Source organism: Phaenicophaeus curvirostris, chromosome 7 (genome assembly GCF_032191515.1).
Source record: "Phaenicophaeus curvirostris isolate KB17595 chromosome 7, BPBGC_Pcur_1.0, whole genome shotgun sequence".
NCBI lineage: Eukaryota > Metazoa > Chordata > Aves > Cuculiformes > Cuculidae > Phaenicophaeus > Phaenicophaeus curvirostris.
Window position 1 is genome coordinate 1,205,447 of NC_091398.1, and position 21,905 is coordinate 1,227,351.

At 42.1% G+C, this 21,905-nt stretch overlaps 1 protein-coding gene across 2 annotated transcripts in view; it reads left to right on the top strand.

Moving 5' to 3' along the window:
- NCKAP1 (NCK associated protein 1) overlaps positions 1 to 21,905 on the top strand; it is a 58,447-nt gene that overhangs the window by 12,467 nt on the left and 24,075 nt on the right. For both annotated transcript variants that reach the window (XM_069860643.1, XM_069860644.1), the window contains 16 exons: positions 104 to 214; positions 9,594 to 9,686; positions 10,138 to 10,194; positions 11,190 to 11,332; positions 11,418 to 11,508; positions 13,136 to 13,273; positions 14,228 to 14,276; positions 15,337 to 15,493; positions 16,067 to 16,123; positions 16,640 to 16,736; positions 16,954 to 17,060; positions 18,114 to 18,246; positions 20,149 to 20,230; positions 20,656 to 20,714; positions 21,138 to 21,283; positions 21,746 to 21,878. In XM_069860643.1, the coding sequence (XP_069716744.1) occupies positions 104 to 214; positions 9,594 to 9,686; positions 10,138 to 10,194; positions 11,190 to 11,332; positions 11,418 to 11,508; positions 13,136 to 13,273; positions 14,228 to 14,276; positions 15,337 to 15,493; positions 16,067 to 16,123; positions 16,640 to 16,736; positions 16,954 to 17,060; positions 18,114 to 18,246; positions 20,149 to 20,230; positions 20,656 to 20,714; positions 21,138 to 21,283; positions 21,746 to 21,878 (1,653 nt within the window). The remainder of the gene's footprint in view (positions 1 to 103; positions 215 to 9,593; positions 9,687 to 10,137; positions 10,195 to 11,189; positions 11,333 to 11,417; positions 11,509 to 13,135; positions 13,274 to 14,227; positions 14,277 to 15,336; positions 15,494 to 16,066; positions 16,124 to 16,639; positions 16,737 to 16,953; positions 17,061 to 18,113; positions 18,247 to 20,148; positions 20,231 to 20,655; positions 20,715 to 21,137; positions 21,284 to 21,745; positions 21,879 to 21,905) is intronic.

The following is a 21,905-nucleotide window of genomic DNA, read 5'->3' on the forward strand; positions in this document are numbered from 1 at the left end:
AAACAAAAGAGTCTTTCTAGTTTGTCTTCAGATTTGCAACTCTCACTTTGCTTTAGGTGGACGATTGTGGTTTTGCTTCATGTGTTGTTGTGTTTTTTTATAGGCATGCGGCGACCCCAAAGCCAAACCATCCTATCTTATTGACAAAAACCTGGAATCTGCTGTCAAATTCATAGTCAGGAAGTTCCCAGCAGTAGAAACACGCAACAACAATGTAAGTAACCCAGTGACTACATAAGTATTTTTCTCAACACCCTTCAGGCACTTGTTGCTCAAAACTGTGAGGTTTTATGTGTTCTTACGAAGCATCTGATGCTGATGGTTGCAGTCGGAATGCAGTTGTTGATTCAAATGTCCAACAGATACTTTAGAACAATCTCCAAGGAGAGAATATTGTACTATAGTTCTAGATTGGTTTTGTGTGGATAGAGCACTTTGTTTTTTTCTTTTTGTTTTCCCTTTTCTCTTCTATATCAAAGTGTTGTCAGTGGGAAGTAGGCCTTGAAAAAACCATGTCCTGCTTTGACAGCAGAAATTCCCCATGGCCAGACTGATTGCAGGAAGTGGAAGTAACATATCTTTGTGACGAGACCCAACCAGCAGGTCAATAAAAAGTTGCAAAGTGGGAAAATGTGTTACAGGTGCCCTTGCCCATGGGATCGGTCATGGAGGGCAGGAAGAACGCTATAGTACCTAATGAGAAACCTTGTGAAATACAGAAATGTAACTGTTTCCTCTTCAGATGTAATGAGTTCAGCTCCAGTAGGAAATAATTTTTCAGTATTGATCCTGTATGGCTGAGTTTGGCTTTGTAGCCTTTCAGGGGTAACTGAGGTGATGAGATGACAGACAGGTGTTGTGGCAGGTGATGTGCGCTCGTTTCTCCATCTCAATTTGCAAGTCAAGGGGGAGATTGTTGGTTTACCTGCTTACATTTCTTTCCAAAGGTGGATAGTAGAGGTAGGTATTGGGTTTGCATGTTCCTGCATGCAGCTACTTGCATGTGTGCTTGAGAAGGTCTAGGCTTGCTTCGAGCATTCCGGTTCCTGCAGAATGGTAGCTGGAACAGCGGAGGGAAGAATTGGTTTCTTTTACAGTGCCATCTAGGATTTCTCTGCAATATCTGCAGTTAAACCAGTGAAAAACAAAATGAGTAAAACTCTCTCTGATGGAGGAAAAAATCTGGGAACAACATGCTTTCTTGCTTTAAAATGTGTACATGCTTTGTACTGTTTAATATTGCTCACCTTTGCACTGAATTTAATTGGTAACAAATACGGCCAATTCTTTATCAGATTTATGTGAAAACAGTAAGTCCTTTAAATATTTGGTAAATATTTCCGTATTCTCTATGCTTCAGTGGCAGATCTGCTATTAAAAGTGAAAGATACTGTACACAGGATCTGTTTAATGGAGCTCCACGTATGCCCTGTGTGTCTGCCGGCTGTCGGCTATGAATTCGGAGCCTCACTAATGACAGCTATTTCAGGATTTGCTACTGCCGAGTTTATGGAAAGAGATCAAAGCTAACTTGATGTATTTTGACAATCACAGTTTCTAAAATAAGACACACTTGCAATGTTTTGTCACTGCCTTGTGTTTGTTTATCATGAGGCAGCCAGGCCTGTGTTCATGAAGCGGCTCTCGGAAGCTGCCCTCCCTCCCTCGTGTGTGAGCGCAGTTGGAAACAGGGATTTGGAGTTGTCCCTCCCTGCAGCCAGTGCTGGTGGCTGTTTACTTGTTTACAGATGTTCTCCTGTAGCATTTTCTCTTCTAAGAGAAACCTTCTATCCACAGGGATACCTGATGAGACAAAAGCTGTGTTGTGTGCGGAGGAAGTTCTAGTTTGGTGCTGGATCAGGTTTTGCTTGTAAACCTCAGCTCCAGACAGGCATAAGCATCCAGCCCCAGGTCAGGAAGGCATTCACCTCCTGTGTTTCCCATGTCTCCCTCTTCCTGCTGGCCAACAACTGCCTCACCGTAAGTTAGGAGAGGACACCAGTGGGTTCCATCAGCAGGGAAACAGCTCAACAGAGAGCTAAAAGGGCAAGAAGCTTATTGGAACAGGGACCCATTGATTAATGAAACACTACCAAGGGTTATTGCTGAGAAATGATAACTTGTGCTTCCTCTGGTCAGTGCAAGTGCCAGGACAGCCTTGCAGGGAGGGGTTTGGATTTTGTACGTTCAGCTGCCACGTTCACTTTTGTTCAGCAATGCAGTTAGTGGTGCCTGTTGGCACGTCAGTAAACAATGCTGCCAAACCACCTTCCAGTCAGACAACAGGTAGTGCCTGCTTTTTTGCATTTTCATTTGTGACCTATTTTTAGCTGTTCTTTCTCAGGCACTGTTATTTGCAGTGTTCTGTCTGAGGTGAACAGCACCTTGTATTGAAGAGTCTGAGCAGTGTCTGCTCTAATCAGATCATCTTGGACAGCCTGTGTTTTTACTCTTCAGAAACAAGTGATCCTGTTATGTTTGCTGTTTTTTGCTTTTGCATCTTTATTCACAAAAAGCACAGCTCCTGCTTTTGTTCCTCCTTCAGTGTCTGACGTGCCGGGTCAGGCGAGAGCAGTATCTGACAATCGCTGCTTTGTCAGTGTTGCACCGACTGAAGGTTTGAGCAGTTCAGATGATTAAGTGCCTGATGGATCCATGCTGACCAGGCTGAAGGTTAAAGCTGAGTAGTTCATCTTCCAAAGGATCAATGACAGATAACTGGACCTCATCAGTTCCTAACTCCCTCTCTCTCATTGCCCTGGGATCTTGGACACTTGCCCTTTCTCCTCCCATCGTTGTCATGAGCTGTGTAGCCTTGGAAATGTGCTGTTTGAAGACTGAGCTCTTAAATCAACTGTTAATGATGTTGGCCAGCAGTGCTTAATAGTGTGTGAAATAGCTGGGAAGGAGGGATTGTGTGTAACAGAAAACTGAAGGATCAACAAAGTGGAAAACAACTGTTTTGGAGCCCCCTTTGGAAAGGGAACTCTGTGGTAATAAAAAGTATATACCTGACTTTGGGAAACCTCAGTGTTTGTGTTTATTTTAAATTGACTAACGCTTTGTTTTGGGGAGGCCTTCTAGATTGGATGGGCCTTCTAAAAAGCTTTGCAACACCATTGTTCTCCCTCAGATCCGTGATCTCATTGTGCCAGTGCTAACCCAGTAACATATTTTTACTGTATTTCCTCCACTAGCCTCGTAAGAACAGTTCCAAAGCAAGAGATGCAGCAGCAGCATGATTGTTCCGAAGATCTCTTTATCATGTTTCACCTGTTCCCTTCCCAGTGCAGAGCTGGTTCCGTGGGGAATTAGCTGGCTGTGAGAAGGTGCTGTGGCACAGTGACTGGCTCTCTCACTGGTTAGAAGCCATTAATGTGTTCTTTAATTAAATCCTTTTTTCTTTAAAGAAATATTGAAGCATGCACTTTATAACCAGTCTTGATTTTTAATTTGGTAGATGCTCCCAGTAATCAGACTTCTTAAAAAACACATCACTAAACATAACTAATAGTTGGCTTTTCCAGGCACTCCTTTCAGCCCCTGCAAGGGGTGCAGTGCCTGAAGGAAAATGTCATTTGTTTGTTTGCTTTTACCATTTCAATGGTGCTAGTGAAGATGATACAGAAATTCCCGTCCAAGCAAAAATAACTCTAGGGTCTCAGCCACGCTGCCTCCTGTATTGGCAGTCCTTTTTTGCTAAAAAACTGTCATTTATTTCTGAGGAAATTACAACGTAATTAACACCCATGGCAGCTGGTTTCTGAAGAGTACCTTAAGTAAATAACTTAAATCCCCAAATGCAGTAAATTGTAATATTTCTGGAGTGCTAAATCTCTTGTGGGAGACTTTTTTTTTTTTTTCAGGTAACTTACTACTTTCCTAAGCAATAAAACCCCAGATCCTCCTATTCCACCTTAAAATGAACTGTCCTCCTGGCCTCGAAGACTGAAATCCTTTCCAGGTTAGAGGGTGCTTTTCTTGCTCAGCTGCCTGCTTGACTCTGCTGCTGCTCAAGGAACTCAGCAGTGCTGAAGGATCCACAGATGAGGTGGATTTTCCAAAAATCAGAGGCAGTCATTTGGTTTATGGGAGTTCCCCCTGCATGAGTAACGCCAGCTGATGAGCAATCCCTCTCGGTTCAGCTTCCTACCCACAGTGGGGGCTTTTTACGCTTGAGGACAGGATGTACTTGTGATAGTTTATTTCAGGAGAAACTGCAAGATACCTGCAACAAATCAAATTTTATCTACTTTTTACTAAAAAAAAAAAAATCATTCAGGATTGAAATTGCTCGGCTGATGCAGGGCTCCAATACAGAAATACCTGCTGTTCTGGTTTTGTAGGTAGTGGCAGGTCTGAATCTTTCACTTCTTACCTGCCTAAGACTGACTTCACAGCTTAAAATGACTCATGCTATATTGTAATCAGAGAACGGTATGTGAAATTATTCAGCCTAACAGTCATTTGAAAGTGAGCGCTTTCTCATGGTGATCCCAAAAGGTAATGTGAAGTCCTGAAATCCCTTTACAGTCTTTCACCAAACACAACTTTCATAATGGGGCTTAGATTTGTTCAAAATCATAAGCGCTGTCAGAATGATCTTAGAATCACAGAATTATTAAGGTTGGAAACCAGCCCTCTAGTCTCATCCAGTCCAACCATCAACCCAACCCTTGGCCCCAAGTGCCGTGACTGCAGGATTTTTGAACCCCACAGGGATGGAGACCTCACCGCTGCCCTAGGCAGCCCGTTCCAATGCTTCACTGCTGCTGTTTATATTCATGGCTTAACCCTTGCTTGTGCATGAATTTGATAGCGTCCAAAAAGAATTTAACTATCGGTCACATCAGTCTATCTGAATCTCCAGCCAAGGAAAACCAGACTGGTTGTGTGCTCGCTCTGGGTGCTGATGGTGTAGGCACGACCTGCAGAGGAGTGAATGTGATACTGAACCTGCTGGCTCTGTCCTCTCTTGATTTGATGATTGACAACTTCAGAGCGTGGCCATTACAAAACCAAAAATGCCCCACTACTACCTATTTACTTTAGTTAAACACAATTCCTGAGATGGTATTCCAAAATCAAGTTTACATGCATTTTGAATGAGTAGTTCTTTGATTGCATGACACAAATGTAAGTGTACAGGCAACTAGAGACATGTGTCCAAAACGTTTGTGGCTGCAGAGCAGCACAGACAAGACTTATGTTCTTTAAGAATTTGCCTCAGAGATGTCAAGACCGGTGCCCAAAGCTTGTGTTATAAGACAATATGCAATCAGCCTCATGTAGGAATTATTGTATGAATTTATGTAAAAGAAGGCAAGAGGCTGAGCGGTTTTTTAAGAGGAGCCTCACTGCTCTGTCTGCCGTTATCCATCCTCTGGCCAGCCCGGGGACAGGAACAGCTCTGGAGGGTCACAGGTGGCTGCTTCCTCTTCAAAACAGTGAACTTGGTGCTAGAAACTTGAAAACAAACCCAAACTAGATCCGGCACTAAAATATGTTAGTTAGTAAACATGTTAAATATTCTATTACATCTCTTTATATCCAGTATCTTGCTTCAGAGGCTGCTTTTAGTTGGAAATAAGAAAGCCAAGGGCACAACCGTCGTTCTGCAGTTAGCACACAGAATTAAACTGATTTGCTTCATTTGATTAGATCCTTCTCTCTCCCTGCAGTTCTGTGATGGATTTTTTAGGCACAGAACTTCATTCTAATGAGTTGGATTTGTAAAATTCTCGTCTAAAGACTGTACAGGTAGCGAGTAGAGCAAATGACAGTAAGAGTACAGGCAGTGATTATTTACCCCATCCCCAGAATTGTAGCAGTCGGAATTTGTAATGCTGCTTTTGGGGGTCTGATCCTCCAGCTGGTAAGTAAGGTTGTCGGTATTCTTTCTGAGGACATCGTGATAGCTCTGGTGTTGGTTTGTAGGAAACAAATACCAGCGTTTAATGATCTTGCCTGCAGGAACAGCATCGAACTGGTTTAAGGAGGAGGAAACCCCCCTACCTACTGTCTATTCCTGGGTGATGAAATAAGACATTCATTCACACATAACTGCTATCAGTCAAGTCAGTATAATATGTTAGTTCCAGATCTTCAGTTATCCTCTGGTTTTCCACACATAAAACTCTCTGAACAACCTTTTCTAGTTGTCTCGTGTTTTTCCTGTGCCTTCATGTTAAATCGGTAAATATTCCCACGGTGAAGCTGCTAGCGGCTGTGTTATCGCTTTGTCTCTGAGCCCCTGTGTTTGTGTATGCTTTAAGTGAGGCTGTCTTGCACCTTCTGATTTGTTTTTCCCTTTCAATGCGCTGCTTTTAATGTACTTTCTCTGCGTACGTGATCAGCTGTGTAAAGATTTGGGGGTTTAATATGAAGAGGGAAAGACACCAGACAACTTGGTAAAGATCAGCTCCTCCTCTTGTAGGTAACAGACCTGACAAAGTATCAGCTTAACTCTCTGGTACTTAAAATCCTGATTTATAAACAATACCCAAATATGATTGTAGATGTGACATTTGGTTAATAAACAAATTATTTGGGGTAAATTATTTCTTATTTTTGATCTTGCTATGTTACGCTAAAATTCCTGCAGTTTTTTGTGTCTCTTAAATCTAATCCACCTTGTTCAACAAATGGCATCATCCTGGTTTGTATAATTTTGCTTCAAATTCTTTAAGAATAAATAAAGCTGCAGTCAACGAGGCATGGTTCACATCTTTTGATGTTAGTGGTGTGTTAAGAGTTATTTCTTGAGCTTATCCTGTTTTAAAGCTTCTTGAATATTGGAATCAGAGATATTTGCTGATAAGTGGGGTTGCAGGCTAAGGAAGAAAGTCTCAAATTGAACACAAACGGATGGAGCACCAGCTTTCTTAACAGCTGTTGGGAAATGAGCAATGGAAAGTGTTGTTGCAGTGGGCGGGGAGAGCTACACCCACATTCCTGAGTGATAAAATGCCATTAAATATCCAGGACCCTGCATGCCATAATCTGCGTTCAAACATCCCAGATCAGGCTGCGCTGTGGGGATTGAACCCTCTGCTCTGCACTGATTTAACAGCAGTGACATTGCTTTACTTAGATGCTAATGCTTTAATTAAAAGTTTGCTTACACCCTTAACACTGGGAGTTCAAAGAGTGATCACTTGAACTCTGTACAAGAGTTTTAGCATCCTTTAAGTGTAAGTATTGCTGGGAATGCAGGTCGTAGGGCGCAGCAGCGATTCCTGAGTTGTTGGCTGAGTGCAAGACCTGTCTCCCCGTGTTCTCTTATTTCACGTAGAGCTCCACAGTTTCTGAAAGCAGATCACTTGTGGTGCAGGTGTACTTCCCAGCACCATCTCCTTTCTGCTGCATCTCCCCGCTTCATGCTGTGGCTTTGAAATTGTTGCATCCTCCAGACGCGGCCCCTCGGTTGCTGTTTATGACACCGAGCGTGGGTGCTGTGCATCCACTCCCACCCCTGAGAGCCTCCTTTAGCATCACATTTTGTTTAGGGGGAGTTGGGATTGCAGTAGGGAGAAGTGCTTAAAGCACATGTGCAGCCGCACTGGGAGCTTTGATTTGGTCATTTCTCTGCGCTGAAATTATTCCTCTTGCTGAATGACAGCATGTGGAACAGTTCCTCGAATCCATCCACGTCCCACCTGTCTGTCTGAGTTGCTCAGGAACAAACCCTATTCTAAGAAATCCCTTGCAGTAAACAAGTGACACCACAGGATCAGGATGGAGATTAAAAGCAAGAACGTTAGGTGATGAATGTTTGTCCTGTAACACTTTTGGGGCTGCTTCATCAGCCAGCAGTTATATGCAAACACTCCATCCCAAACGTGGATGGAAGCTGGATTTTGAGTCTGCTGGAGCCATGCAGCCTGCAGAGGTCCCAGGCTCAGCAGGTGGTGGTGCTGGATGCTCCGTTCTCAGAGCACAAGGCAGTTAAAATTTAAGGTTCATGCTGGAAAGGCAACAGCAGATTCACAGTGAGGGTCAAATGCAGTTCATAGACAGGGCTTCTATTAGGGACAGGTTTTGTACAGCAGCCGCTTAAGTGGAAATAACCAGTGTCCTAGGCATGAGGTGATTGGAAGTTACAGAGTAAGAGCACGTACTTGCACCCATTTCTTATTGAAGTTCCAGCCAATGACTTGGGAGCTGGGTGTGCGCAGCTGAACCTTCAGAAGTCAGTCCTTGGCTCGGGTTTAGGAGCAGACGGAAGTGTGGTATAACATCACCATTCCAGTTTGTTCGTAACTTTATGTATGCCTCTCATTTGCTGTAATGGGAGTCTTACAGTACATGGGTTCTAAAAACCATAACCATCTCTAAAAATCCAGAGAAAAGAAGGAAAAACGGTCTCATATGTGATCCAGGAGTGGTCCAGGCAGTCTGGGCTTGGAACTTAGAGGAATTTTAGTGCTTTACATAAAACTGAGAACACACGAGCAGAGCTTTATGAAGACAGAAAGATGGAGAAGTGTATTCAGTTCTAACCTCTCACATGCAAATAAGCCCCTCGTTTCCAACGAGTTATTTAATCATTCTCGTAATTGATAGCTCTCGCTGAGAAGAGAATCCTATTGAACTTGATCAGATTTTAAATTAAAACCTTGCCGCGTTTTGGAGGGCACTTTTTCAGAGTGAACGTTATGACTGCTTTAACTCATTTCAATGTGTGTGTTAGGAAATAGACTTAATTAGTGACTGGATATTGCAAGTTAAATAATTGGATTCTTGCAGTGCCGTGAGACTAAATACATAGATAAATGCAGTGGCTGTTCAGTAACAGCTGCTTTTGTGTGTTCTTAGTTGTAATTGTTCCAGTGATCTGTCTGGTTCCTCCAGAAAACGTTGAAAAATACGGAAATTAAATGATATTTCACTGTCTGTTTAAAAAATAGAGGAAAAAAAATCCATGTGAATGATTTTATGCCTTTGTATTCACATTTGCCTCTTCCATTCTACCACCAGTGTCTAATGCTAGTGTTTGGCTTCTTTTTTGTTTCTTTATTTTGTTGCTTTTGTTTGAATGTATTATTATGTTTATATGGGACTGGTCAAAGAACCGTTACTGTATTTTATGTTTGTATCTACATTTTATTTTGCATGCTTAACGTGGCTTTGCCTGGATATTCTTTTTGGTAAGTTCAGAATTTAAACGCATAATGTTTTTCTGTAGTAAAGTTTGTAACGTGCCACCTTCTTTTCTCCCACCTCAAGTAACGTCCTTGTTTTTTGTCACACCGATTCGTGCTCACATCTTGTTCTGCTTCTGCTAATTAGACATACGGTAACCCTGTTGTCCTAACGACCCATGTTCATCTTTAGCAAGCTAAACAATGTGACTTTGGTACTAATGGGTACTAATTTGACTTTTATCCTTAAAGTATAGTGAGCAGCTGTTAAAATGATCTGTTCTGAGACCTCCGGGTGTAGTTGAGGCACACAGACCCTCAGTCCTAGAAACCCATGTTAAGGCTCCTTTGCATAGCCTGGTGGTCGCTCTACGCTTCACAGGTATCATTTTTCAGCAGGCTTCTCAAGATCTTCTAAGAACACTGAGCATGTTTGTGTTTCTCTTTTAGCAACAGCTTGCTCAGCTCCAGAAGGAGAAGTCAGAGATTCTGAAGAACCTGGCATTATACTACTTCACTTTTGTGGATGTTATGGAATTTAAGGTAAGGAGTTGCAAATAGATCAGTTGTTCTGTCCCATCGGACTTCTTCCTTTTTATTGATGAAATAACGCTGTATAGTGAAATAGCTGAACTTTTTACAAGGGTATGGAGTGATACGACAAGGGAAATGGCTTTAAGTTGGAAGGGGGCAGATTTAGATTAGGAAGAAATTCTTCACAATAAGGGTGGGAAGGCCCTGGCCCAGGTTGACCAGATGTTCAAGGCCAGGTTGGATGGGGCTTGGAGCAGCCTGATCCAATGGGAGGTGGAACTGGATGAGTTTTGGGGTCCCTTCCAGCCCACACCATTCTATGATTCTCTAGGTCTGTTCTTAAAAAAAACCCAACCAAACAAAAAACCCAACCAAACAAAAACTAGTCTCCCTCACTAAGCACAGGAAAGTGATCTACTTGGTTCTCTTTAAACTCCAGTTATTCCTTTATTTTTTCCAGGACCATGTCTGTGAGCTGCTGAATACTATTGATGTTTGCCAAGTCTTCTTCGATATTGTAAGTTGCTGGGTTTGAACTTTCCAATGCCACTTAAAATGTTTCTGGGCAGCCCCATGTGGAGAATTAGAAGGTCTTGTTTGTGTTGGCCCAAGAAACGTGACATCTCTGGTTATAAATCCAAGAGAAACAAAACTACACTAATCTTCAGCTCTCTAACGTCTATCAGAAAGAAGACAGACCAGTTTAAACCAGCTGCTTATGGAAGGCAGTGACAGCATTGTTCGTTACCAGACGCAGAAATCTGCTCGTATTTCTTGCCTTATTGTCTCTGCAAATTTGTTCTTGGAGGTTTACTGTCATCTGCATGCTTGAGCCACGTTGGCTTACAAAGCAGGAGTATTACTGCTGTCCAGCTGGATGTGTGAGGGGGTCACTTTTGGTATTGGCTGCAGGAGGTACAAAAGCAGCTTAAAGTGTTACATTTTAAACAAACCCAAGTCCACCAAATACCAAAGAAAAAACCCTAAAGCAAAACCTCAGACATCTTTTCTTTTGGGTTTCAGCTTTCTGTTCCAATGTTCATGATGTCACCTTGCTGGTTTTAGCTGTTATTTGAGGTTTTAGCTTACTTAGTTCCATACTGTGAAAGAGGAGCAGATCACCCCCATGGAATTGTCTAACCATGAAGTGATCTGACTAGGCCAGTGGGATATCCGCTAGGTTTTTACATTACTGAGTCTTATTAAAGTGTAATTCATGGGTCAAGGCACTTGCTGACTTCTTAGTAACACCCAAGAAAAGTTTTCCTGCCTGTCAGCTAACCCATGGCTCTTGAGTCTGGACAGAGTTGTTTGCACGCTTGCTTTCGTGAATGCAAACAGTTCTAGGGGTCTGAGTGACTGAATCCAGATTGCGCAAAGTCTGTGTGTAATCAGAACAAAAATCTTGATCAGAATCTCAAAAATGCTGAGAATTGGTGGAAAGGTTAGGAAGAAGTTTTCTACTTCTTTGTGCAAGTTTCAGAATGACAGTTTCCTGGTTTTTCTCTCTAGACTGTAAACTTTGATTTAACAAAGAACTACCTGGATCTAATTATAACCTACACAACACTGATGATCTTGCTGTCTCGAATCGAGGAAAGGAAGGCCATCATCGGGTTGTATAACTACGCCCATGAAATGACACATGGAGCAAGGTAAAAATTGGCTGTACAGGAAGTGTGTTTAATAATAACAATACTAACAACTACACCTGAGTGAATTGTTTGTTGTTGCTTTTAGTGACAGAGAATACCCACGCCTTGGCCAGATGATTGTGGATTATGAAAATCCTTTAAAGAAAATGATGGAGGAATTTGTGCCTCACAGTAAAGTATGTAACTCCTTTTCTTGGGACCACAGTAACCTTAGTTGAGAGAAGCAGAGCTAAAAACATAAATATGCAAGGATTTGGTTTGTCAAAAGCCATTGGGTATAAATTTCACAGGAGGTTTTGCTTAGAATGAGTATCTGGGCCTGGGGATTTATGTTCTATTAAATAACAGACCCTACAGAATTACAGGAATGCTAAGAGCTGTCGGTTAAGTTCTATTCCATTCACTAAGGATTAGAAATCGATAAAAAATCAGTTGTGGAACATCTTATAATAGCATTTTGTTCTGGTTTGTAGCTTGAAACTAAGGAGATTTGTAATGTTCCTGTGAAAGCAGGTTTTTGCTTGTTTGCTGTCCTAGATGAACATGTTTTTCTGCTGTGTAACCTGAGGGGTTTTGCTTTGGATTGTCCTTAAACTAGTGACGGTGGAGATCAACAGTGCCTCTTCAGTCATGACTTCTGAGCTCAAAAGCTTACATTGTGTGCCCTGCTCTGTTGGCTTTACTAAGTTCAACAAATTCAGTTCCTTTGGCCTGTCCTGTACAAATGTCTTCAAGCTTTTATTCTGAGACCACTGGTTGTGCTGCAGTGCTGTGAGGATTTATCCAGGCTCTGTTTTCAGATGGGGACACCTTGGCAAGGTGACTCCAGATACTGGGTGTGTTTTCCTTCTCTAGACCACTTGAGATTTTCCTTAATTCCCTTCAAATCTAAAGAGAGTCACAAGAAGTTCAGAGAGTTTTCAGCCACTTCACCAAATACTCTGAAATGAAATACTTCTCATTTGTCGAAATAATCTGTGATCTGGTTTTTGTTACGCTTCCTTCTGTGCAATTCCTGCCTTGTGAAGACTTATTTAGCTGAGAATCTCATTTGCAATGGATCTTTTCTCATACGTGTCTTAGCAAAGATGCTTCACTTCTCAGTATTATTTTTGTTTATGCTTTCACAATCCTTTCCCTTGAAATGTTTTGTAAAGCCATTTTTCAGTCTGATGTTTTGCTCTTCTGCTTATTCTGAGCTAGAAGAATAAACAGGGCTCAGGGATCCCGTCAGTCACCATCCCATAGAAGGAGATACTTAGGTGACGCTCTCGTGGAAACGCAAAATTGTTGTCCTTCCATGATCTCACTGCTTTGTAGTAGGCCTGACTGTTGTGTAGGCCTTGAAATTAGCTTCAGCAGTTAGTTTCTTTTTTTGCTGAGCGTAATGTTTAGACCTGACTCCCGAAGGACTTGCACAAGCACTGGTATTGTTGCCAAAGACAGGGAGAAGCAGTGGGTCAGCATTTACTCAGATACGCTTCATCGGTTATGAAGATGCTCCTGTAGCCAGTATCTGCTCCAGATAATGATAATTTGCTGGAGAAGAGGGAAGGACATACTAAATGAAGTGGCAGAAAAGGGAATAACATAATAATTAGAATGCTTGAATAAATAATGAACGACTTCCAGTTATATGTGGCAGATTTGTTGTCACCTATTGATTTTTTTGGGTCCTTTCCAACCCAAACTCTTCAATGACTCTGTAATACACAGTTTAGAATGTGAAATAAAGAGTTTGGATTTTTTTTCAAGACCAGGCCTTGAAGACATCTTCAAACTAATCTTTGCTCTTCTTTTTAGTCCCTTTCAGATGCTCTGATTTCGCTCCAGATGGTTTACCCGCGAAGAAACCTCTCGGCTGACCAGTGGAGGAACGCACAACTGCTGAGCCTCATCAGTGCCCCCAGCACGATGCTGAACCCCGCACAGTCTGACACTGTACGGCCTATTCACTTACATTATTTGATAAAGTGGAGCAAGGTTGTCTGTAAAATAACATAGGGATGGTTTGTTTTCTATTTGATTACCTTGATGTGGCTTTGGACTCAGTGATCCTCGTGGGTCCCTTCCAGCTCAGGACATTCTATGATTCTGTGATAACTAAATAGATTAACTGGGAGAGCTGGAGACTTTACAGGGACAAAGTTTTCTCCCGTTAATTAACGCTTCTCTTGGTTAGCTCGTGCCTTCTTTTTCAGTATTTGATGATCAGGAGATGAACGGAAGCAATGTGAACTACACTGTAGCAGGAAGGAATCCTGTGTGCTATATGAGTTGTTTGGGATCTTACAGACTGAAAACTAGAACTGTACTTCCTTGGGAAGGTTTACTGTCTGCATTGCTCCCTCACCTGTATCACAAATGGTCGGGTTGTGCTTAGTGTACGTCAAAAGCCTTTAGTTCTTTAATATTCTTCTATACCACCCTGTTTGAAGCTAGATAATTTAAGTTTTAGACCGAAAGAGGAGAAGTTTAGACTAGATTTTAGGAAGAAATTGTTTTCGCTGAGTCTGGGGAGGCCCTGGCCCAGATTTCCCAGAGAATTGGTAGACGCCCCATCCCTGGAAACATTCAAGGCCAGGTTGGGTGTGGCTCTGAGCACCCTGATCCAGAGGGGGTGTCCCTGCTCACTCCAGGGAGGTCGGACTGGATTGCCTTCATGGTCCCTTCTGACCCAAACCATTCCATGATAGACAAAATGTGTTTGCTTTTTGTTCAAGGTATCAGAGGGTATGAGAGCTCATGTGATGTTCAAATCCCCAGTTTCTAAAAGGGTGAAACTGCCCTGTTAGTAAACAGCACCAGTCATCCAAGATTCATCACCATTCATGCTTTGTCCCTTGCTTCTAGAAAGTACTTCTTATGAAGTACTTTATATTGTCTTTTCAACAGATGCCATGTGAATACCTCTCCCTGGATGCAATGGAAAAATGGATCATTTGTGAGTAAAACATTCTGGGTCAGCTTGTGGTTGCGTGAAAAATAATCAGTGCACATATAAAAGGCTGCTTGCTTTTCTGTATTGTACAAAAGCTGCTGTATTCAAATTGGATTGCAGAGAGCTTGATTCAATCTCATTTGTATGTGTCATACTCTTACACGCAGCAGTTAGAGTTCAGCATCTGCTGCTGGGATGGTGTTTGTCATCAGTTTATTCCAGACCTTGACTGAAACTGAATTTTTTAGTAATTCTGATGAAAATAGCTTAGTAGTATCAGCATTTGAGTAATTCATGGTACAAAACACTGCAAAAATACTTCCCTAGAACAGTGCTTGGCCAGCAGGGAAAGGGAGGGGATTGTCCCCCTCTGCTCTGCTCTTGTGAGATCCTGCCTGGAGTCCCATGTCCAATTCTGGAATCCCCCAAATAAGGATATGGATCTGTTGGAACAGGTCCAGAGGAGGCCACAGAGATGATCCGAGGGCTGGAGGACCTTCTGTATGAGGACAGGCTGAGAGAGTTGGGGTTGTTCAGCCTGGAGAAGAGAAGGCTCCGGGGAGACCTTAGAGCAGTTTCCAGTACAAAAAGCAGCTGCAGGAAAGCTGGGGAGGGGCTCTTGACCAGGGAGTGCAGGGGCAGGATGAGGCGAATGGTTTTGAGCTGCAAGAGGGGAGATTGAGATGAGATCTCAGGCAGAAATGTTTTGCTGTGAGGGTGGGGAGGCCCTGGCCCAGGTTGCCCAGAGCAGGGGTGGCTGCCCCATCCCTGGAGGGGTTCAAGGCCAGGTTGGATGGGGCTTGGAGCCCCTGATCCCGTGGGAGGTGTCCCTGCCTGTGGCAGGGGGGTTGAATCTGGATACGTTTTGAGGTCCTTTCCAACCCAAATAATTCGAAGATTATTTTTTTTATATTTAAATGATGTTATCCATTAAACAGTTCATTAGTGAACTATTTTGAAGTATTTAAGAGTTTTGTCTTTCATTTTTGCATGATAACCTCACTGTTCTCTTGATGTCTCTGTACCTCTGGTTTGTGACGCACATCAACGTGAACTTCTGAAGTTGGATTTATTTTGTGCCATGGAATCCTAAATAGTGATGCTACGGCTTTGAACCTTTGGAAACTTGCACTTCAAAGCAGCTCGTGCTTGGCTCTGTTTCGAGATGAAGTATTCCATATTCACAAAGCTGCAGAAGACTTGTTTGTGAACATACGGGGGTGAGTTCTCTTCTTCTTTCAGAACCTCAGTTAAAACCAGAAAATTTCTTGAGGAACTGTTTTGAAAATGTCACGTCTACTTCATATAAGTTCTGCGTATGGGTAGCCAGCACGCAAACCTTTTTCTTCATATCCTGGCTCTTTCTTTAGTGCCTGACTTTCTGGAGCCTGATTTCATAACCATCGGGCTTTTTTTATCTCTGTTCTGAAAAAGTCTGGTGAATCAGTCTCTAAAATGGCTAAAGTTAACATTAATGATCTCACCCACAAATAATCTAGTGAAGAGAGATGATGTCACGATTATAGAGTTTGGGGGGAAAATTATCATATATTATATGAAAACTCCAATGGAAGCCAAGTTGAGACCTCTACCAGCGAACAGCAGTAGAGAGGGGGTTTGGTTGGTTTTCTGGTTTGGGCATTGAGCTCTGAGCAGGGAAATAAGGCTTGTGTGAGCTTTCTGCTGTCTCCTGTGTGCTGTGGCATTGCAGCTCATCTCGAGTCCCGCTCACCTCTGGCTGAGTTGTCCTACAGATACCTGTTACCATGCTGGGTGTTGTTTTTTCCTTGCAGCTACAACAAGCGCATCAATGACATCAGAGAGTGCAAAGAAGCTGCCGTGTCACACGCGTAAGTGCCTTACAGGTTTCCTGACAGATTTCAGTGATTGTTTTCTTAGCAAATATGTAAAGAATGTATAAACAGGATTTGTTAAGGCTGAATTAGTTGTACAGTTTCAGGCAAGACTGTGTACTGATGGTTCTTTTAAACCTGGATTTGCCTAATGCCATTATCAGTGTAGCTTCTCGAACAGTTCTTTTTCACATTATCAGGTTGAAAGCATTTTGTTTGTTCTCCAGTTTCCTTTTTTTTTTCCCAGTTTCTTCAAGTGAATGCAAATGAAATAGGAATGTTTCAGTGGAGTGAAAAGCAGAGGTGGAGAACTTGGGGGTTAAATCTAGCTGTACTTCAGGAATATACGATGTTGGTGATTGGGACGGGGATTTTAATTGAACCCCCTCCTTTGGAATGTGGAACTTTTGAAGCTGGTGTGACATGAGCTGCCTCTGCTTGGTCTTCGGTGTTTGGGAAGCCAAATGTTCTGTGGTTCACACAGCGGGTTGTTCTCTGTTTGCTCTTTTACAGCGGTTCAATGCACAGAGAGAGGCGCAAGTTCTTGCGTTCGGCTCTCAAAGAACTGGCCACTGTCCTGTCTGACCAGCCAGGCCTGCTGGGTCCCAAGGTAATGACGGTTCTTACGCTTCGCATTTACACAACATCACAGTGTGCTTCTCAGCGGCAATATAGTGTGATTGGGGGCTGGAAAACCATTTTACTGAGTGAAAACCTGCTTTAGTTTTATTATTCTCTCTTTGCAGAGACCAGTTGCCTCTCAGTGAGCACAAGGTGTCCGGCTGCTGTGTGTATCTCTAAGCTTTTCAACAATTTTTCCTTTTCAGGCACTTTTTGTATTTATGGCGTTATCCTTTGCTCGCGATGAAATTATTTGGCTTCTTCGTCATGCAGACAACATGCCAAAGAAGAGTGCGGATGATTTCATAGATAAGTATGTCAAATTTTACTGTGATGCCTTAAATATTTATGAGAATTTCACAGATAAAATGCATTTGAAGGCAAGGCAATCTCAGGAAAGGACGGCTGTATGGAAAAGTTGGGAGTCTTCAGATAAACTTTACCTGGGAATATTAAGCTTCCCATCAGACTAGAAAACCAGAAGTGTTGTGGTAGAAACTGGAGCACATTTGTGAGAATTCATTTTCTGCAGAAAATAAAAATATTTTATACAACAAAAATATTTTATCTACGTTTTATGCGTTTTTTTCCTTTGAATAAGCGAAAAATAAAGTTTTCTCATGTGCCTTCATTGCCATTGATTTTGCATTGAGCAAATCACTGAGGGGAAGAATGAAACTGTCAAATGTCTGTAGCATATCGTCTGCATTGTAGCAAACCTGTCTCTTAAATCAGCGAAGATCTATTTCTGTAATAGAGCATTAGTGTCATTGTAAGGAGAAGACAAAAGTGAGAAATGGGATTACAAGATGCTATGAGCTTGGATAGGCAGAAGGCCACTAGTTGGCTTTGAGTTGTTCTCAAGGTTGTGGAACACAAGATGGATCTGGTCATTTCCAGAGCTGGAGTAGGAAAGCCTTGGGTTTTCTTCACTGGATTTAGATGTTAGGGTGGAGGGCCAGTACTGAATCACCCTTGGGATTTAAAATAAACACAGACCAGCAGTTATTACAGTTGTATTTTTCAGATTTAACCACTTTTTGAGAAAATAATTTTTTCAAATTGAGTGTTATTAGAAGAGCTTCTTATTAAAAAAATAGGTGAATAGTTCTACAAACCTCTGAGGGTTACCATGATGGCATCCTGCTAATTTACCTCCTGTGGAGTGGGTCTTACCTTGTGGAGAAAATGACCTGTGCAAACTCATTTTACAGTGTGAACAATTAGTTTCATGAAGAAATTACGTATTAATAATAGCTTCAAAAGCAAGGTGTAGGAGAAATCCCCTTGAAGCATTCAGCTGAGAGAGATGGGGTTTAATAATTAGGGTGTTTCATATTTGTAAGCTTTTCCTTTTCTCATCTAGACACATTGCCGAGCTGATATTCTACATGGAGGAGCTCAGAGCGCATGTGCGGAAGTACGGGCCCGTGATGCAGAGGTACTACGTGCAGTATCTCTCTGGCTTTGATGCCGTGGTCCTAAACGAGCTTGTTCAGGTATGGCAACACTGGATTTGGGTACTCAAAGGCAAACTTTGAAAAGGGCTTTTTGTCCACGATGACTGCATGAAACACATCCCTGTTTGTCAATGTTGATGAACATTATTACAAAGACAGGCTGAGAGAGTTGGCCTTGTTCAGCGTGTAGAAGAGAAGGTTCCGAGGAGACCATAGAGCAACCTTCTAGTACCTGAAGGGGCTACAAGAAAGCTGGGGAGGGGCTGTTTACAAAAGCTTGTGATAGGAATACAGGAAATGGGTATAAACTGAAGAGGGGCAGATTTAGACAGGACATAAGGAGGAATTTCTTCATGATGATGGTGGTGAAGCCCTGGTCCAGGTTGCCCAGAGCAACACCTGGAGGTGTTCAAGGCCAGGTTGGATGGGGCTTGGAGCCCCTGATCCAGTGGGAGGTGTCCCTGCCCATGGCAGGGGTGGGACTGGATGGGCTTTGAGGTCCCTTCCAACCCAAACTATTCTGATGCTATGATTATGGTTTAATGCTGAGATTCAAAGTTGTACTTTTGGTTTCTGTAAGAATACTTAAGTGTTATTCCACAGTGTTATGTTTGGAGGCAACAAAGCTGGTGCTGCCACTGAAGGGGTGTTGTAGAAACTCTTGCTCAGCCTGATGCAGAAAGGATTGGGCTTTGTGAGGTGTCCTGGTGTGATTCCTGGATGACCACCAGATGGAGCCCGGATTTTGTGGCTGGGTCAGCTGCTCAAACCTGACAAGTTCGTGTTACCAGCTTTTTTGTGGTGGTCAAAAAATTAATTTCACACTTCAAGGTTTACATCGGTTACCAGAAGGTGGAACTGAAGTACTCAACTGTTTATTTAAGCAATTTAAACAGTTTCAATACCAGTTGGGGTCACTGTTTACATTATTAAAAGTTAAGAATCCTTCCCTTTCCTATCAATACCAAATCACCTGCATTTCGGGCTTTTTTTGCTTAGAACTCAATTCATAGAATCGCTTGGTTGGAAAAGACCTTCTAGATCATCAAGTCCAATCTTACAAGTTCACAGATTTTTTTTGAGTGATAGAATTACATGTTTTTTACATTTGTTTTTGATTCCTGGGAAATTATTTCCTAGATTGAGTGAAGGATTTTGAAACACTGTACAAGGGGCACAAGTGCTCTGTGTTTAGGTAGGATAATCCTTAGGGTCAAAATGAAATGAGGAAGAAGAAATTGGCTTGTATTTTCATTGTGATTAATTCGTAACAAGTATTGAGCATAAGACTAGACAAATGGTTGAGGGATAATTTGGATTTTTTCAAACCTTAAGTTAAAATGCCATTCACAGATGGAATGATGAGAAACTTCTGTGCTGTATTGTTTAATAGAAATGTGATATTACCAGCTGCTGAAACTGCTTTTTCATGGACTTTGGCTTTGTGTAAAATAAGAAGACTGGGCAGCCCATCTTTCAGGTGGTATCAGTCACTGAAGTCAGCAAAAAACTGTTGAGAGAGGACTTTGTAGGAAGTCAAGCGATGCTTGTGTGGGTTCTGCTCTATCCCACCATGGCCACTTTTTCCTTGCAGATGGATGAGGTGCCTGCAGAGGTCAGACAAGTCTTTGCTGTCTGATGTGTGGCAGGTAAACGTTTGGTGTCCATTTCGTAATGCAGCCTGGAAACTCGTGGGCACGTTTACTGTCGATTTTTCCCAGCAGAAGTTGGTGTGGAAGGGAGCCTTTCTGGGTGTTTGTCATCAAGTAATGAATTAAAAAGTGAAAACAGTTAAATACCATAGTTTGAAATATTCCATTGGTTAAGTTAACCTCCTGTAAATTTGTGTCCGTGTTTGAGTACAGCTGATCAACGGGGTGTGGGTATCGACATTGTCATGAAGCCAGTTTGAAATACTAATAGCAACACCATTTCTTTTAGAATCTCTCGGTGTGCCCAGAGGATGAATCGATCATCATGTCCTCTTTTGTAAACACGATGACTTCACTAAGTGTGAAACAAGGTAAGTTTAAATGAACTTGGGAAAGTGTGAAAAGAGAACAGCAGGTTCCTCTGGAAAACTTTATCGATTTTTGTCTCATGCAATCAGTTGTAGCAGATAGGTTGTGTAAAATGAGTTTGTTCCCTTGTTCCTCTTTCTTTACAGCATCTGCTGCTTGTTGCGTGCCCTTTCTCCAGATAAAGATAAAGCTCTTGAGTAATAATCCTCCCTTTTAATGTAGAAAGCACATTACACCTTCTCATCTAGATATTTCAGCTCCTATTAGCATGGCTGTGCAGGGTTGAAATTATTGGCCAAAAGCATGACGCTCAGTACCCAAGTAATTCTGGAGTAGTGGAGGGATTTTGAGAAGCTCTGATCCAGTATATCTGGATTTTTTGTTGTTTTCCTGAAGTGTTGATGTTCTGTATTCTTCCCCGATGCAGTTGAAGATGGAGAGGTGTTTGACTTCAGAGGAATGAGATTAGATTGGTTCAGATTGCAGGTAAGACTGTGAAATGTGTGTGATGCTTTGCTAACTTAAATCCAAACTGCTCAATAAGTCACTGCTCTTCTGGATTCCTCTGGCACTGCCAGCAGATCACAGGGTGTCTGGGAACAGCCTCTGAAGCAGTTGGTTTGCTAGATTTTGCTGTAACTTGGTCTGCATTGCATACTTTTGTGCAAACCATTCTTTGGGGTGGATAGAGCAATGGGAAAATGGGATGTGTTGAAGATGAGCATTTGCTGGCGTTTGTGTGCAGCATGGGGTGTGATTCCACCTGTCCAGCCAAGGGAAGGTGGAGGCTGCTCAGTGAGGAAATGATGTTCGGTGAGATCACTCCTCCGTGTTTCGTATTTTCAGTTCACCTGTAAAGGGGGGAGCACTGGTTAGATACAACATAAACCTGTTCTTGTGTCTTTCCAGGCCTACACTAGTGTTTCTAAAGCTTCGCTTGGTCTGGCAGACCACAGAGAACTGGGAAAAATGATGAACACAATTATTTTCCACACAAAAATGGTAGATTCTTTGGTGGAGATGTTGGTTGAGACTTCGGATCTTTCTATATTTTGGTATGTTTCTAACTTGACTGTGGGAGGATTTTTCTTATTTATTATTTGGTTTGTCTTTGCAACTGTAATTTTCCATAGCATACTTTTTAGGAAGATGGGTTAGAATTCCTGGTTTCCATCAGAATTAGTTTGATAAAGGTATTTCTGAGCATCCATCAGAACGGTTCTTCAAACAGTCACATAATTGATCCGAGGTTACTGGCAGATTTTTCCTTAACGTTCGTTTGCTAAAGGTGCAAATTTTTGCAGTCACTATGTGGTAAACATCAGAACAAAAATATTATTATTGTGAGTAGTAAATGCAGAAGAAGTAAATGCAGAAAATAAGCTTCTGTGAAAGCATGATGCAGTTTCTGGTATAACTGTAACCTGGCACTAATAGCAAGGTTGATTTGTGTCCAACAGACTGTATTTGCAGCAAAATTATGTGTATTTTCCATTTAAATGTCTCTTCCTGATCAGTTTTTATAGTCGTGCTTTTGAGAAGATGTTCCAGCAGTGTTTGGAGCTGCCCTCTCAATCAAGATACTCAATCGCATTCCCACTGCTTTGCACCCATTTTATGAGCTGTACCCATGAACTGTGCCCAGAAGAGGTAAGTATTAAATGTGCTTTTTTAGTT